Raw genomic sequence first — 16482 nt, forward strand, 5'->3', positions numbered from 1 at the left:
TGTCCAATAAAGGTGCAGGCGATCCTAAAGCGCACATGGACACAGACAAACATAGGAAAGCTGTGCAAGGTGAGAGTTTGTCGGCAAAGTTGAAAGACTTCTTTGTTAGACCAGGCGAAACAGAGGATGCTGTAAATGCAGCGGAGGGTGTGTTTGCATTTCAAACTGTGAAACATCACAACAGCTACAGATCTATGGATTGCTAAAAAAAAGCATTTCCAGACTCTGACACTGCCAAAAAATTCAGTAGTGCACGCACTAAAACCGAAGCCATTGTCAATGGTGTTATAGCGCCCCACTCGATAGATGTCGCACATGAAGCACTCAAAGACATCCAGTACTGTGGTGTTTATACAGACGGGAGTAACCACGGAGCAGTGAAAATATTCCCAATCATAATCCAGTACTTTGACTGGAAGAGGGGTGGCATGCAAACAAAATTAATCAAGGTTAAAGACACACCAAATGAGACAGCAGAAACCATTGCACAATATCTCATTGAAATATTGGCAAAAAAACAATTTGTCTGAAAAATGCATTGCATTTACTGGCGACAATTGCAACACAAACTTTGGAGGAATCCGACGTGATGAAGGGGGAAAGAATGTGTTTGTAAATTTGAAGATGTTGCTGCAGAAGAAAACGCTGATCGGTGTGGGTTGCCCAGCACACATATTGAATAATTGTGTTCATCATGGGGCAGACACAATAGATATTGACCTTGAGAATATCATGTTCAAAATCTGCCAGTACTTCCACATTTACACTCTGCGCACTGAGAGCCTGAAGGAGTACTGTGATTTTGTTGACATTGAATACAGAAGGATGCTTTCTCACAGCAAGACAAAGTGGCTGTCATTGTTCCCAGGCATTGAGAGGATGATACAGATGTTTCCAGCCTTAAAGGCATTCTTTCTGTCGCAGCAAAAACCACCCATAGTGATCAAGAAGTTTTTTGAAAACGAATTCAGTGAGATCTACTTCTGGCACATGCACTCACTCATGTCTGCGTTCCACACCCACATTCAAGACATGGAAAAGGAGAAGAACTCCATTATGGAGGTAAAGAAAATCATGAACAGCATCCACACCATTCTTCTTGAACGCAAGAGCAACAACTTCATGTCCCTTAAAGTTAAGAGACTACTGGCACAAAAGCGTAGTGATGGACTTGGTAAGGAATATGACCAGTTCTGTGCTGATGTGCAAGGCCTGTACAGTACATGTCTGGAGTATCTGGAGAAGTGGATGACTCCCATGGAAGAGTTCTCCACATTCACGGGGATGGATCTGAGTGAGCCACCAGAGTGGAATGATGTGGAGGCCTGCATCAAGTTCCTAGGAGAGAAGGGGGTGGTAATTGGTGATGTCAAGTGTTTTGACCAGGTCACCAATCTGAAGAGATTCACAGAAAGGTGCAACCGTGATGAGGAGTTCAGTGGCCTGCAGGTGCACCAGAAGTGGACCAAATATTTTGAGAAGGCCAAAAGCATTGCATGTTACTCAGAACTACTGAAGATTGCACAGTTTGTCTTTGCACTTTCCTCTCACAATGCAAATGTTGAGAGGGTTTTCTCACTGATGCAGAGCCAGTGGAACAAGGAGAGGAACCAGCTGTCTGTTGAGTCACTGAAGGGGATTCTATTTGTGCAATACAATTTGAAAGACATGTCTTGCAAAGACTTTCATGCTTATTGGTTGAGCAACCGAAAACTGCTTGGAAAGATCAGCTCCACAGCAACATATCGATGGGCAGACAAGGAGGATGAAGAAGAAAAGCAGGATGAAGAAGATTGAAGTATGCAGCTATGCAGAGAGAGAAAGCTATGTAGCTGTGGGAGAGAAACTTTTAACTTTTCATTTTAAATTGGGACCCTAGAAAACAGTTTGAAGCTAGAAATATGTGAAAAGTTGTCGTTTCACTGTGGTTGTTTACAATGACAGGGCCTGGAATTGTGTTTACAAACATCTAAAGTAGGCTTATATTTGGTTCATGGTGCCTCAAAATGTGTTTGGTTTGATTTAGGTAATCAAATGTTATGTTATGTTATGTTCACTAATGGCAATTATGCAAATGTGAAATCCAAAACTGCATAGTGCACTTTTAAAATAATTACATTAGTATCTTTGTGAGGTTACTGTTTTATTGTTTACATTGACAAGATACAAAGAGATTATTTGTTAAAGCTTGATTTTCTATTTTCTACTATTTCATATATTTTGTTATTTATTTTTTGTCTAGTAAGACTTGAAAAGAGAGCTATTATTTTGTTACAGGATGATGTTTAAGTTATTCTTGTGCATTTGAGATTTGTCAGAGATAATTCTAGGCATAATAAAGCATGTTGATTGTTGAGTAACCTTGGTTTGGTGTGTCTTTGGTTATAGAGAGATATTATTGTGTTATATACAGTAAAATAATATAAATAATAATTGTATATCCATACAGAGGAGGCATACTTTAAAACAATAAGGCATCTTTGAGTAAACGTTGAGTATCATTAAGTATCTCGAGGCTGGGGGCAGCATGTCCTCTTTTTTGGAAATCAAAATATGGTCACCCTAGCCTATATGTACCACGTCTAAGTGAGGTTTGTTTCCCTTTTGTGTATTACTTATTACTCTGTATAATCCGTAAAACTCTCTTTTGGAGTTCTCTTTTTGTTGATTGTTAAACAATCCGTTTTGGCACTTTGTTTGTGCCAGGCTGTAGGCCTATGCCTTTATTATTTTGTCACCACTATTTAATTATAATAAACCCTTATAACTATTACCAATACCAACTGGTGTGTGTTGTTCCTCTCTACCCCTAGAGAGGGGCGTAACAACATCTCCGTAAAAATTGGGTCTTATTTTATGTATAATGTTTCAGTCAGTTGCTGTTGGCAAAGATGACAGTGATTTGTATGTGTGTTTAGGGCTGTGTGTGACGGCCCGTCCACACAGCAGCGTTACAAAAATCTTGAAAATCTTGGAGGTGGGCGTGTCTGAAAGCTTGGGGATTTTTTGTGAGCAACGCGACCAACAACCAATCACATGAATATCCCGCCCCCGACATACAAAGCAAAAAAACCCGGGGATTTTATGCGAGCAATATATATACTGTATATACCGGCGGTATATATAATATAAACTCCCCAAATAGGAGAAAACCTACCAGTTTCACCCACTGTCTCTGCCACCTCCCTCCATGCCTGGTTCCTCCGGTTTGTATCCCGGTAAATAGTTACTGGTCGTAAAGAACCGGGTGATTTGCTCCCTTAATTTCTCGTTTGGAATATGAGGAAATGAACACTCCCAACTTGCACGCGGTTTGATTGGCTAGCGCTTGTACTGTCAGATTTGCATAAACAGGATTTGATTGGCTGACGCTTCCACCTCAGCTTCAAAAGTTGAACATTGCTCAACTTTTGAATCCTGAAAATCTTCGCTTTACTTCCCCACAATGCAGTTCGGCGAAAAGCGAGGCAACGTGACGTCACCCCATTCAAAGTGAATGGGCAGAAGCATTGGAATATTTGTTAACGCTGCTGTGTGGACAGGCCGTGAGTGTCCACTGAATATGTCTCAATTGGGTTAATATCAACTGAGAATTGCTGAAGGCGCTAACGTTGTTATGACCTCCTTAACATGTCGCTATTCTCGACTGTGGCAGACCATTAATGGAGGCGACAGGGGAGAGAATAGAACATGAAAAGGAGTATGGAATCAACAAATACATTTTAGGAGATCCTTTCCAAAACTCTTTTGGCACAAAAAAAAGGTGTTTCAAAGCTTCTATGTTTCATAGACATAGCATCAGGCCGAACATGAGTCCACCTTGAACTTAGCAGTGGTGATGCGTGCCATGTGTGGTGTTGTTGTTCATTTCTAGCATTACTAACCTTTAACTCTAACCCTAAAAGCCGGATTTGTAACCCGCCAAAGCTGGCTTTTGCACCCCAAACCCTTTACTTTTCACACACTGAGAGAGACGCCTCTTTCATAGGAGCAGCATCATGCTTTCAGGATCCACGTGGCAGCTCATCTGCTAAAGTGCCTTGGTAATAAGTGTGCTAGGTTAAGCATAGGTAAGATCTTTAAGAGGATTTTTATTTATATTCTTTAAGATCTACACAATAAAATGGGGGTAACAATTTGCACACACTTCTTTTGAGTAGATTTTACCCAATGTTTTTGGGTAAAGGTTACTAATATTTAATATATAAGACTTACTCTAAGAAATTAAGTAAAATCTAACTCAATTGCTTAATAAAACATATTATTTATAAATGAGTAATATTTACTCTCAATCATAGGCAGCTGGGTAAAGATTACTAATATTTAACATATAAGACTCACTTTAAGAAATTGAGGAAAAATCTAACTCAATTACTTAAAACGTATTACTTATAAATTAGTAATATTTACTCCTAATAGTAGGCAGCTATTTACTTAATAATTGATCCATATTACACATTAAGGTTACCAAACAATATATTGCCACACACAATATTTTATTGATCATGTTTTTTTTTGTGTGCAAAATATAAGTGCAATATGGTCGTTGAATAATTATTTGAAGGATTAAAGTAACGTATTATGGCAGCAAGTTTGATACAGTGTAATTCTGGTATATTCATTTTAATGTCACCTCATATATTCGTGTGTGTTAAATTGGAAGGGACAAAGTACATTTTTCCTCTTTTAAATAGTTTTTTTTTCTTTTTTTTTTAATAGCAATAGTCTTTTCTTCCACTTTTATGTGTAATCATAAGGGTGTTCTTTTGGCTATTTGTGAGTAGGTATAATACAAATGACCTTTGACATCTGCTTTACAGTTCCCAGACCTCTGAAGAGGCCCTGAGTCTCTGGCTTCCTCTGTTAAGTGCTAAAACTATTATTGATTAAGCCAAAGGACATTTTCCTAAGATATAATGCAGTTAAAGTCCTGTTAATTAGTGATTCATCTCCAGCATACATTAGTTAAGAAACGATAAGGATGTTGAAATGTGCGTTTCCTGCAAGACTCTTATCAGATCAGGAGATGATTGGGTCACACACAAGTTAGAGAGACAATGGTCCTTCTGATTCTAAAGTAAGCTGACTTTGGAGTGAAGGGAAGTTCAGGGAAGACCTTAGGCCATGGGAACAGTTAAGCTTTGTTATTTACCTAATCCTAAAGATGTCATGAGATGATGACGTTTGGATATTTACAAATATGGCTTTCATAAAGAAAAACATGTGACTGTTGTGTGATAGGATAAATGATAGGATGTGTGTGTGTGTTGAAGATGTTTAGGGGGAATGAGTATGTGTCCTGTCAAAGAGTCCTCTGTCAGGACTCCAAATCATTGATTGGGGGATCTGCCTAAGGGCAGAGGGACAGAAACACACACACACACACACACTCACACACACACACACACACACACTAGGGGTTTCACCAACTAATCGACTAGTCGACTAGTCGACTACCTTTACCACTAGTCGGCGCTGTAGGCCCTAGTCGACTAGTCGTGGAAAAAAATGGAGGTAAACGAGGTGCTGCAAAATGCTACAAAACACGTCCGACATTCTTATGTATGGCAGTACTTCAACGAAGATGGAACCAACTCCACAGTGAAGTGTCAGTTGTGTACAGCTGTACTGAAGTACAATACAAATGCATCTGCTATGCGCAACCATCTGAAGATAAAACACCCGCTGCCGACAGCTAGCACTAGCAGTAATGCTAGCAGCAGTGAGCAACGGACCGGCGTCAGCGCTGAACAGAGGCAGACGAGCAGCAAGAAAACACGGGTCAACAGTGATGCGGATGATGAGCTACGGGATTACTGCCAGCGGACACCGCATATCCCCACAATGGATAATCCACTGGAGTGGTGGGCAGAAAACGTGCACCGCTTCCCCCGCTTTCGAGGAGCTACCTGGCTATTCCAGCCACAAGCACCCCGAGTGAGAGGGTTTTTCCCTGGCAGGCAACACTGTCACCCGAAAGCGGTCAAGCCTCCTTCCTTCACATGTCGATGCGTTGGTGTTCAAACCAAAAATATGGAAAGGTAGACGTTATCGTGGAGGACAGCGAATAAAGTGTTGCGCAATGCTCTTTTGCGCACTGGATTTACGTGGCATTTATGTAAACAAGAGTTTTTTGCTGTCGATTTTGGTGAGTCCAGTGTTTGTTATTTACTCAGCCATTTAACACAAATTAAAATGCAGTGTTTAATGTTACTGTATGAGTTCCAATAGAAAATACAGTTGTAAACCTCTCTTTGTGTGTCTCTATTATGACGTAACGACTAGTCGACTACTATTTTGAAAAACTAGTCGACTAGTAAATATTGGTAGTTGTGAAACCCCTAACACACACACACACAGACACACACACACACACACACACACACACACACACACACACACACACACACACACACACACACACACACACACACACACACACACACACACACACACACACACACACACACACACACACACACACACACACACACACACACACACACACAAACACACACTGTGAAGCAACAGATGGAATCAACAACTGCGGACTCACTACCTGGGGTCCCGCCCAGAAGGGAAACCGACCAATGGAACACTGCCAACTCACTGGCTAGCTCGCTCAGAAGTGAACTCGCCAATAACAAATAGCTAGGGAGGAGCAAGCGATAAAACTCCTCCCCACCTGTGTATAAATGTTGTGATCATTTTGAAGATCGGCGCTCTTGTTTTTGACTTGCCGTTCCTGAGACGTGTCTCACACGGTGGTAGAACCTGAGCCCGGAGCACTCTGCAGAGTGCTTCCTGATTAGGTGAATAGGAGATTGGGTGATGTATTGTATGTTTTTACCATTAAAACAGATTATTGTTTAACCCTTATCCTGGTGCTTTGACTTTTCCTTCTTTTAAAACAAACTCTTAGAGGAACGCGCGGAGCAGAGGTTCTGCCTCAACAATTTGGTGAATCCCGACGTGATGACGTCATGAGGTGGCGACGTGAGGACGTGCCGACGTGGTGACGTCATGAGTAAGGTTTTTTAGAGGAAAATCAGCAGCCAGCGGACGAATGGTCCGGAGAAGAGGCCTAGAATAATCTCTGACAACTAAGACGAGGATCCTACAATTGAAAGGTGAGCAGACGAGCCTGTTTCTATCGAAGGTCTATAATTGGCTAAACTAAATTTTAGAGTTGTCAGAGACATATTCCGGTGTCATAGTTGTTACGGTGGAATATACAGTACATATTTTAGATAGGTAGGAAAGTTATATAAAATAAAAGTGAATCAACGAGGTGTGTAAGAAGACGGTGAAAGGCTCCGTACTTTTTTCAAAAGTAGATGGCTAAGACTCGTCGGGGGATGTTCAGTAGCAGTTTTCAGACGCCATCCGGAACAAATCAAAATAACAATTCTTAGGTTCATAGGAATCAAAGTTGAGTTATATGTACAAATCCAAGAGGAGAAAACGCAAACTTTGAAAAGCCATTTCAAACTAACGGATCTCGCTATCTCTTGTTCTGTTGGGTTTTAACTCCCATTCTGTTGAAAGAAATATCGCATCTTAAAAGCTGCACAGACAGTGAGGAGGATATATTTATGTACCAGGTGAATAAATAGAATATATTATTGAACATGAAACAGCCTTAGTCAGATAAATAGATACAAAGTCATAATAGAGGAAGAATTTGAACGAGAGGAGCGTGAGTTAAGAGCTTACGAGAAAAGTGGGTTCAAGCAGAAAAATTGAATAAAAGGATAGCAGAAGTGTTAATTGTTGAAAGAAGCCCCCCTTCTCCTAAAAAGGCTGAGAGATGCAGCCGGGGAGAGAGGGAGGGTGTCAGTATTTGTATGTGAGAGTCCCCCCCCTTTTTTCCCTCTCGAGAGCAGCAGCAGCCCGGAGTGTGTCTGCTTGCTTTTTTCTCTAATGCCTGAAGTTGGAAGGAAATACATTGAAAATTAACAGAATGTGTGATTTGAAGTGGTAGATATATTGAAATAAATAAGAAACAATGATTTGCTGCTATTTAAACATAGTCTTTGAGAACTGATTGATACTGTTGCATTGCGTTGTGAATTGCATGGTATTTGTCATTAACTAAGGATTGTACTTAATTATATTCCAAGGGAACAATTATATTACATACAGTAACCTTAGGGGAAAGTGAAAAGAGGTTTACTGAGTATATGAAGTACATTAAATGTAAGGCTTTATTCAAATTAAATATAATAGGTGGATTTTTCCACCTAGAATACGACATGGAAAGAGGAGAATTTGTTAGACATGAAATAACGAACTCACTGGAAGAAATATATATTGTAATGCTATTTAGTAGTTGTATTTATCATATACAGTTACTCTCAGTTGATGGTTGTTTAAAGTAGATAGGAAACTAAAAACGTAAACGATTCACCACAATGGTGTTTTTAAGTTTATGAAGAAAGAGTAGAAAGTAAAAAGAAGGTTTTTGTAAGTTTGTCAGTCAGAGGGAATCTGTTAATGTTTAAGCATGACAGAGGTCCTGCACGAGGTTTTGCTCCAGCCATCTCACACGGTTACACAAAGGGGCTGCAGGGCGCAGAGAGGGCGCAGTGAGGAGAAGTAAATGGTTTGAAAAGTATAGAGAGGGTGTTATATAAAGTTAACTAATATTCTGGAAAAGGTCATATTGTTTTGTGAGTAACATAAAATAAGAATATATTTACTAGATATAAGAACAACAGGCTTATCTAGGTTAACAGAAAATTGCTACACTCTAAAAACTAAATCAGTGGCTTTGTAGATATCACAATAATAAAAAGCTATATTACCTTAATAAAATCTCTAAATATCACCAAAGTAATTGTTTGAGTTGGACATACCAAAATAAATGCTTAAAAATCCAACAGTTAATTTTGTGTTAAATTATTAGTATTATTTAAGTTGATTACACGAAAATAAATGAGTATTTGACTAACAAATTATTATTAAGATATCCTTAATATATTTGGTAAATTTCAGTCAAAATATTTGAGAATTGGCTAATTATACTGATCAGTTTCAGGAACAGCAATTATTACTCATTCCAAATCAATATTCTTCATCTTTAACAACAACTTAAGACATTGAGTAAATTACACTAAACGTCATGAGTGGACCCCATTAACAATCGCGCGCAAATACAGTGTGCTCATGGGAAATCTGCGCCACATGTCATGTGGAAAACAAGCAAGGAAAACACCACGACGAGAAGCACCAGGAAAACTCCCTGAAAATCCTGGTAAGTAGCCAGCTAGCAAAAGTTAATGAAATATTGACCCTGTCTTTGTGCATATACAACTTTATAGCGTGTAATTATCTAAATACTGTCACACTTGCAGCATGCTGTCGTAAGTCTAGCTAGTTTCTCTGTCCGCTTCTACACACGCATGGTGGACAGTCAACCAGGTGAAGTGAAGCTAACGTTTTACTCGAGTAAAAAGTAGAAACATTAGCACCTGCTTTGTCCGCAGATGTTGTTTCAAGTACCTAACCAACCAGCTGTGTAGCATAGTTAGCTGTTTATTTTAATCCCCTTTTACACTGTTATTCAGAAATGCTGTAGTAAAGAAGATCCACCATTACGTCTACTTTGTAATACTTAACCAGACAATGCACGCATAATGCTGCCCCAGTGTGTGATGATATTAGATGGTATGCCGGCCTGACGTGTAACACAACGGCGCCGGCGAATATGTCTGTCTGCATGTCCCGCCATGCCGGAATAATGGCTCAACAGTCTCGCGGCGAAAGTATGGATAATATAAAGATAAATGCACATTGTTTGTGTAAGGTGGCTGTTAGTTTATTTGGGTGATTACTGTATCATGCGAGTGATTTCAGATAACGTCTGACTATCCGCGGCCCAGCAGCTGTTGTCTTGCCGATATGCACTCTAAAAAACTAAAACGATGATGTTCTCAATTGTATTGGTGAAACATTTTTACACTTAAAAATATCGAGTAAATCTTAAAGCTGTGAAATCATTTAAAAGTACCTTTATGAATTGAGTAAATGTAAGTAAAAAAATCAAGTATGTAAAAAGTACCATAACATATACCAGGGGTCGGCAACCTTTTTGATATGAAGTGCCATTTAAAAAAAAATGTGTTATCAGCGTGCCAACGATCGAGAATTATCAACGGGGGGGGGGGTTGAGGAGCTTAACGCTCGTCAACTATCAGCAGGAGGGCGGGGGGAGCGTCGCTGCGGGGAAGCAGTGGACCTGTCAACGCAACTTATGATGCCGAATTTAACAAACACATTTCAATAGTTGGTTTAAACGGGATAATAATAAGGACGATCGTCCGTTCTGTGATTCTCCAGAGCACACATGTTATGATATTAGGGTCATGCAGAGTGAGATGAGATCGCTGTCCCTTTAAGAGAGAGAGAGAGAGGGGTGTGGCTTGTGCATGTGTGTTTGTGGATGGTAGAGCGACAGTGAGGGAACGTGTGTATGTTTCTGGAAGTGAAACGAGGCAGCAGAAAAACAGAGGTCTGTGATGTATTTTGTGAAACAGAAGAACAGCTAAATAAATGCAACGGCCTCCCAAGAAGAGCTCGCCTCTCTCCAGTCATTTAAGCTAAAGTGGGTTATTGAACCTGAAGCTTGTTGCTTCTGCCCTCCTCGACTACGGTCTGGGAGCCGACAGGAAAGTTCAACACACAGATGGCCAGTCCGCCCCTTTGTAGCATATTATTTCGATGAGAGATGAGCAGATCGCCACTGGGCTTTCAACTAAATACACAGCCACGCAAAAACTGCGTCATTTGTACAGCTCCTTATGGGTACTGCAATTAGTGAAGTGCTTTCCTCCGTGGTGAAACGATCAGCACTGCACCACGGAGGAAAGCGACAGAAAGTCACCTGGATTCAAGGAGAGCGGGGCTGCGTTGCGTGCATGGCTTCCTTCTGCAGGTAACGGGGAGACGCGCTCTGGCGGGGGTGTCGTTCAGGATCCGAAAATACTATTTAAATATGTTGCACTCTTATTCCACTTATTCCTAGTGTGCCACTGGTTACGGTGCCGCGTGCCAGGGGTTGCCGACCCCTGACATATACAATTGAGTAAATATAATTAAAATCCTAAGTCAATGCAATAGTGACCCTACAGTAAGTCAAAACCACTGAAAAAAATGTGTAGATATCACTTAAATGCTAGATAGATGTAACTGTAACGGTATTATTCAGAAATACCGTTCACATACACATGTGAAGCACTCTCTCACACACAACTGACACCAAAATCATTTACAAACATGTGTAAAAATCTCTCATATGCACATGTGACACACACACACACACACACACACACACACACACACACACACACACACACACACACACACACACACACACACACACACACACACACACACACACACACACACACACACACACACACACACACACACACACACACACACTTGCCTATATGCTTATGAAACTGTTTCATCATTATTCTAATAAGGCATTGCATTTTCTTAAGAGGAGTGGCCTACTTGCCCAACTTATGTTTTGTCATATTGATGGGGGAACACTTGATGATGGCTAGAGCAAGTAAAGTTGAATATTTTTTTGTGAAGCATGATAAATATTTTCAATATCTGTTTCACAGCACCAACGGAGAGAAGCTAAACCGAGAAAACAAAACAGAGGAGGTGAATGTCATTCTTTTATTAAACACTGAAACAATCGGTGAATAAGCTAAATTATTTGCACCTTGATTTTGACCATGTTTGATTGCAAAGGCCAGGAAGCATTTGTTAGAAACATAAACAGTAACTATATACAAATATCTAGGACTTGATAATACAAACTTACTAATTATATCCCTGAAACATTGGGTCAAGGATATTAAGCATTTACTTCTGCATTGTATACTGCAATTGAAGATCCTGGCTCTGAAAACTGCAACTCCAATCATTTGTATTGACTGTTTTGTCAGGACACACGAAGGAACAACACGAGCTGGATCAAGACCAACTAATCGCTGAATCAAAGAAGAAAGGCAGCACAGCCATCAAGGACTTGATGTGCAGAACTTTTGCACATAGAAGACATGATGTCATCAGTCTAAAGATGAGCATCGAAGACATCAAGGACAGATGGCCTGTCTTGTTTGATGTCTCGCAAGTGAGTTAAGGGAATGTTCTTTAAGCAGTGGTCAACACAGACACTACAGACTGATAACCTGCATGTGTCACAGTTTTACATCCTATTGAAAGCTATATGGACTTTAGTTTTTGATGGATTGAAATGACAATTAATTTAATCATAAGTATTTTTTTGTCTTTTGTAATCTCTCTCTTTCAGGTCAGCGCAGAGTTTCAGAGGATCACCACACTGAATCTTGAGCCAAAGTTCATGTCAATGTTGGACTTCTATTTCCCAAAACTGTTGTCCATGTTCCAAGGGAAAAAGGGGGCTGTCGGAGAGCGACATCGGGCAAAAATGAGTATTCTACTTCAGGTATTAACATGTTATCCCCTACTTATACAGTTACTTCCTTAACTGCCTTAATAATTCCACCTGTCTCAATTGCATTTATTTCCTTTGTGTAAGTTAATTACAATCACTAATTACTTTAGATATTCATTTATCCTAATCCGACAACTCCTCTTTAAACCCTCTGACTCTCCTTCCTGTTCAAATCTTGCTTACTTGCAAACTGCTCATATTATTCATCCTCATGTCTTCCTTAACAGTTATTGCTTTTCTTCCTTAGTTTTCTGCCCTTCAATATCTCACATCTTCTAGACACCCCACCACCATGTAAATATATATATATATATATATCAATCAGCATTCGCTTCTTCTCGTTCTTCTGTTCATATGCCAAATGTTCCATGTTTTGTTTTATTCTTGCACCTACTTTGCATCCCTCCACAACATACTATGCTGACAATGTTTCATTTCTTTAATGTTAATTAAATTGAAACAGTTTGACATTAAAGTTGTTACAGTAAAGCAAAATTCAGCTTGAGTAATGTGCAGAGTAATACATTGTATTAGTTGTTGAAAGACTGCTCTGTTCTGCAGAGTGGAATCCCCATTCAGCGAAAACGAGAGTTTGTCATCCGATGTCTCATCGACCATCTTGGAAAAGATGTGAGTGCCTTGATCAAGGACTTTGAGGTTAGTACTAAGGCTGAAATGATTATTCGAGTAACTCAAAAAACTAAAAATGATCGGGCAGTGGGACAGAAATACACCACTCAGTCAAGCAGACAAACAGACAGCGTGGCATAGAGGTGAGACCGAAGCCGATACAGATGTGCAGTGATCAGTTACAATTATAGTACCCTTCTATGAGTAGCCCAGAAGACGTATACCTTTTTTATTGTTTTGTTATTTGAAATAAAAAAACAATAATAATTATTAGTTTTTGCATTAAAAAAAAAAACGCTTCTTTAAAACTTAATGTCTAGTTTTGACAGATAATATTATTGTATGCAATTTAAACAATATTGATTTTTCTTGTTGTTCATTTTAAGAGGCCGGTCTTATTTTCTATTTTCTATATTTACTATTGCTCATTTAATCAAGCAAAATAATGTATTATCCGATTAATGAATGAATTGTTAGAATACTATATAGCTGCAGCCCTCGTTAGTACAATATTTTTCCAGATTTTTAACAGTGTTAGTTTTGAAGTTTTAAATAATGTAATCATTGATGACTGTGAGACGATCAATAACATAGTGAGTGAGCAGTGAGGAATTGCTCTTTGTTTGTCTTGTAACATGCAGGCTGAAAGTAAGCACTAACCAGTTATCTTTTCAATGTCTGCAGGATGCTGCTGATGCACCTGTCAGTGTACAAGAGGAGTTGGCAGAGGAGGTGATGAAGATTTACCTGCTGCAGAACCAAGATGGGTCAGTCGATGAACCGACTGATGTAGGGATTGTGATTCTGTCCTCAGAAGCCTTGGGGATCTTAGCAGAGCCTGCTGCTATCTGTTGGGACTAACCTATGCCTTGGATCTGAGATACCCCAAGAATCTCAAATATAGTTTTGAGGTATTCCAAAAACTACTGTTGGAGCTGGATCCTGGCAACCTTTCAACCAAGGTTCAGACACTGAAAAATTGCCCGCATATGTAGTTGCCGACTACTGTTCAGCAAGATGCTAAAAGGTACGAGTTGAGAGTTCCATTGATAGAATGCATTTTGGACTGGTATTGTTTTAAAGTGTCACTGTTCTTGGTGCATTTCAGTCATATGCAGAGTTCCATTCTGCCCGTTGCTCCCATAGCTCAATGGAAATGTTCACATGCTCATTGGCAAAAATATACCTGGTTGAAAGTTAAGCTAGATAAAATGCCTAAAAGTGATAAATATTCTAAGTTGAGATTTCCATTAATGCTAAGATTTCTCTGCTGCAATTGGTCTTGTTGCATTTTACCCGTGTTGAAAGGACTGCTTAGTTATATGCAGAGCTCAATTCAGCTAATCGTTTTTATAGCTTGGACATTGTTACCAGGGCTGCCCCTTCTTAGTCGACTTTATTGGTGGTTTTGCTCGACAAAGATTTCTTAAGTCAATTAGTAATATTTTAATGTTTTTTTTCATGGTAAATGACTTATTTGTAAGAAACGTATATCTATGAGTGGCCATTAGGGACATTATTCAGAAATACTGTTCACATACACATGTGAAGCACTCTCACACACACAACTGAAACCAAAATCATTTACAAATATATGAAAAAATCTCTCATATACACATGTGACACACACACACACACACACACACACACACACACACACACACACACACACACACACACGAAACAATCTCTTATACACAAATTAAACGCTATCATATACACATGAAAAGCGATTTTGGTATGTTTGAGAGGGATTTCAGTTGAAACGGAAGTCAATTTCAGAAAAGCCAAAAACAATATTTGGTCCGTTTGCGATTGTTCCAGCATGTCTGCTCAGCAGCATGCACAAAGCTTAACTGAGGCAGCAGCGTTGTTAAATAATATCCTGGCCTCAGGGTACACAGTCTCTCCTAAGGAGAGCTGTAGTGGGCCGTTGCCCGCCGCGGGACGGGAAGAGGGACGATAGCTGACCCCATGGTGTTGAGGCCAGGATATTGTTTAACAACGCCTCGGCCTCAGTTAAGCTGTGTGTGTGTGTGTGTGTGTGTGTGTGTGTGTGTGTGTGTGTGTGTGTGTGTGTGTGTGTGTGTGTGTGTGTGTGTGTGTGTGTGTGTGTGTGTGTGTGTGTGTGTGTGTGTGTGTGTGTGTGTGTGTGTGTGTGTGTGTGTGTGTGTGTGTGTGTGTGTGTGTGTGTAAATGATTTTGGTTTCAGTTGTGTGAGAGAGTGCTTCACATGTGAACGGTATTTCTGAATAATGGCCACTCATAGATATCTCTGGTAAACACAAGGATTTAAAGTGGTGTTTTTGTGTGATTCTTTGTGAATAATCTGTTGATTTAATCGATTAGTCATCACATTTCTATGATTGTTAGTTGAATAAGATTTTATTGTGTCAAGAACAGCCCCTAATTGTTACAAATGTAATGTGCAAAGTAAACCAGGTTGAGACTTAATGTCATGTTTTATACTGGTCAAATCTGAACAATAAATGTGTAATTAAAATGTCAATGTGTACAATTGCTTTATGTTTTATTAGAAGTATTGACCTCAGGTAAAGCACTCCTGGAGTAAAGGGTAAATACATTAAAAAAAATAAGTAAATGTAACTATATTTATATAATTAATAGACCAGTTTTAACTAAATGTAGTTAAGAAAATTGAGTACATTTCACACATTTTTTTTGTTAAATAATAGTCTCCTTTTAAAGTTACATCTCCCTAGCATTTAAGTGATATCTACACATTTTTTTCAGTGGTTTTGACTTAGGGTTACTATTCCATTGACATAGGATTTTAATTATATTTACTCAATTTTTTTATGTTATGGTACTAAATGTAGTTATTTAGACCTACTTGATTTTTTTTACTTACATTTACTCAATTCATAAGGTACATTTAAATGATTTCACAGCTTTAAGATTTACTCAATATTTTTAAGTGTAATTTGTTTCACCAATAAAATTGAGTACATCATCGTTTTAGTTTTTAGAGTGTACTAACCAGTTTCAGATGCAACTATCCTGTCTTTGTTCTAAAGAGAACATACGTTGCATTTATAATTAATATTAAGAAAGTTCACAATTGATACCATTAAAGACCGTTTGGGATTAATAGGACGAGTTTGTCATAAACATTCGTGCTTAGATGGAATAAAAGTGTTGAGATGTTCTCAAAAATGTTTTCACAATGCTTTTTAGTTTTTATTGAAACAATTAAGTAATAAGGACAGAAAACTGTTCCGTGATGATTTATTTAGGTTTCAGCTTTAGTAATAATGAAGATTACATTTTGTAATAATTCCTTTAAGTGTTCCAAAAATATATTCATTAACTGTAGTCAGATTACTTGTTTT

The 16482-nt window shown here is 39.0% G+C and overlaps 1 protein-coding gene across 1 annotated transcript; it reads left to right on the forward strand.

The window, feature by feature from the left end:
• Positions 1-1056: 1056 nt before the first annotated feature.
• LOC307032958 (uncharacterized protein) lies at positions 1057-14911 on the forward strand (the record flags this gene model as incomplete). The annotated part of the gene is made up of 6 exons (XM_079671230.1): positions 1057-1620; positions 11637-11679; positions 11967-12154; positions 12335-12490; positions 13061-13156; positions 13814-14911. The coding sequence occupies 6 exons, from the start codon at positions 1057-1059 to the stop codon at positions 13988-13990; spliced, it is 1224 nt and encodes a 407-aa protein (XP_079527356.1). The 3' UTR covers positions 13991-14911.
• Positions 14912-16482: the final 1571 nt, after the last annotated feature.

This window comes from Notothenia rossii (assembly GCF_949606895.1).
Source record: "Notothenia rossii genome assembly, chromosome: 3".
Classification (NCBI taxonomy): Eukaryota; Metazoa; Chordata; class Actinopteri; order Perciformes; family Nototheniidae; genus Notothenia; species Notothenia rossii.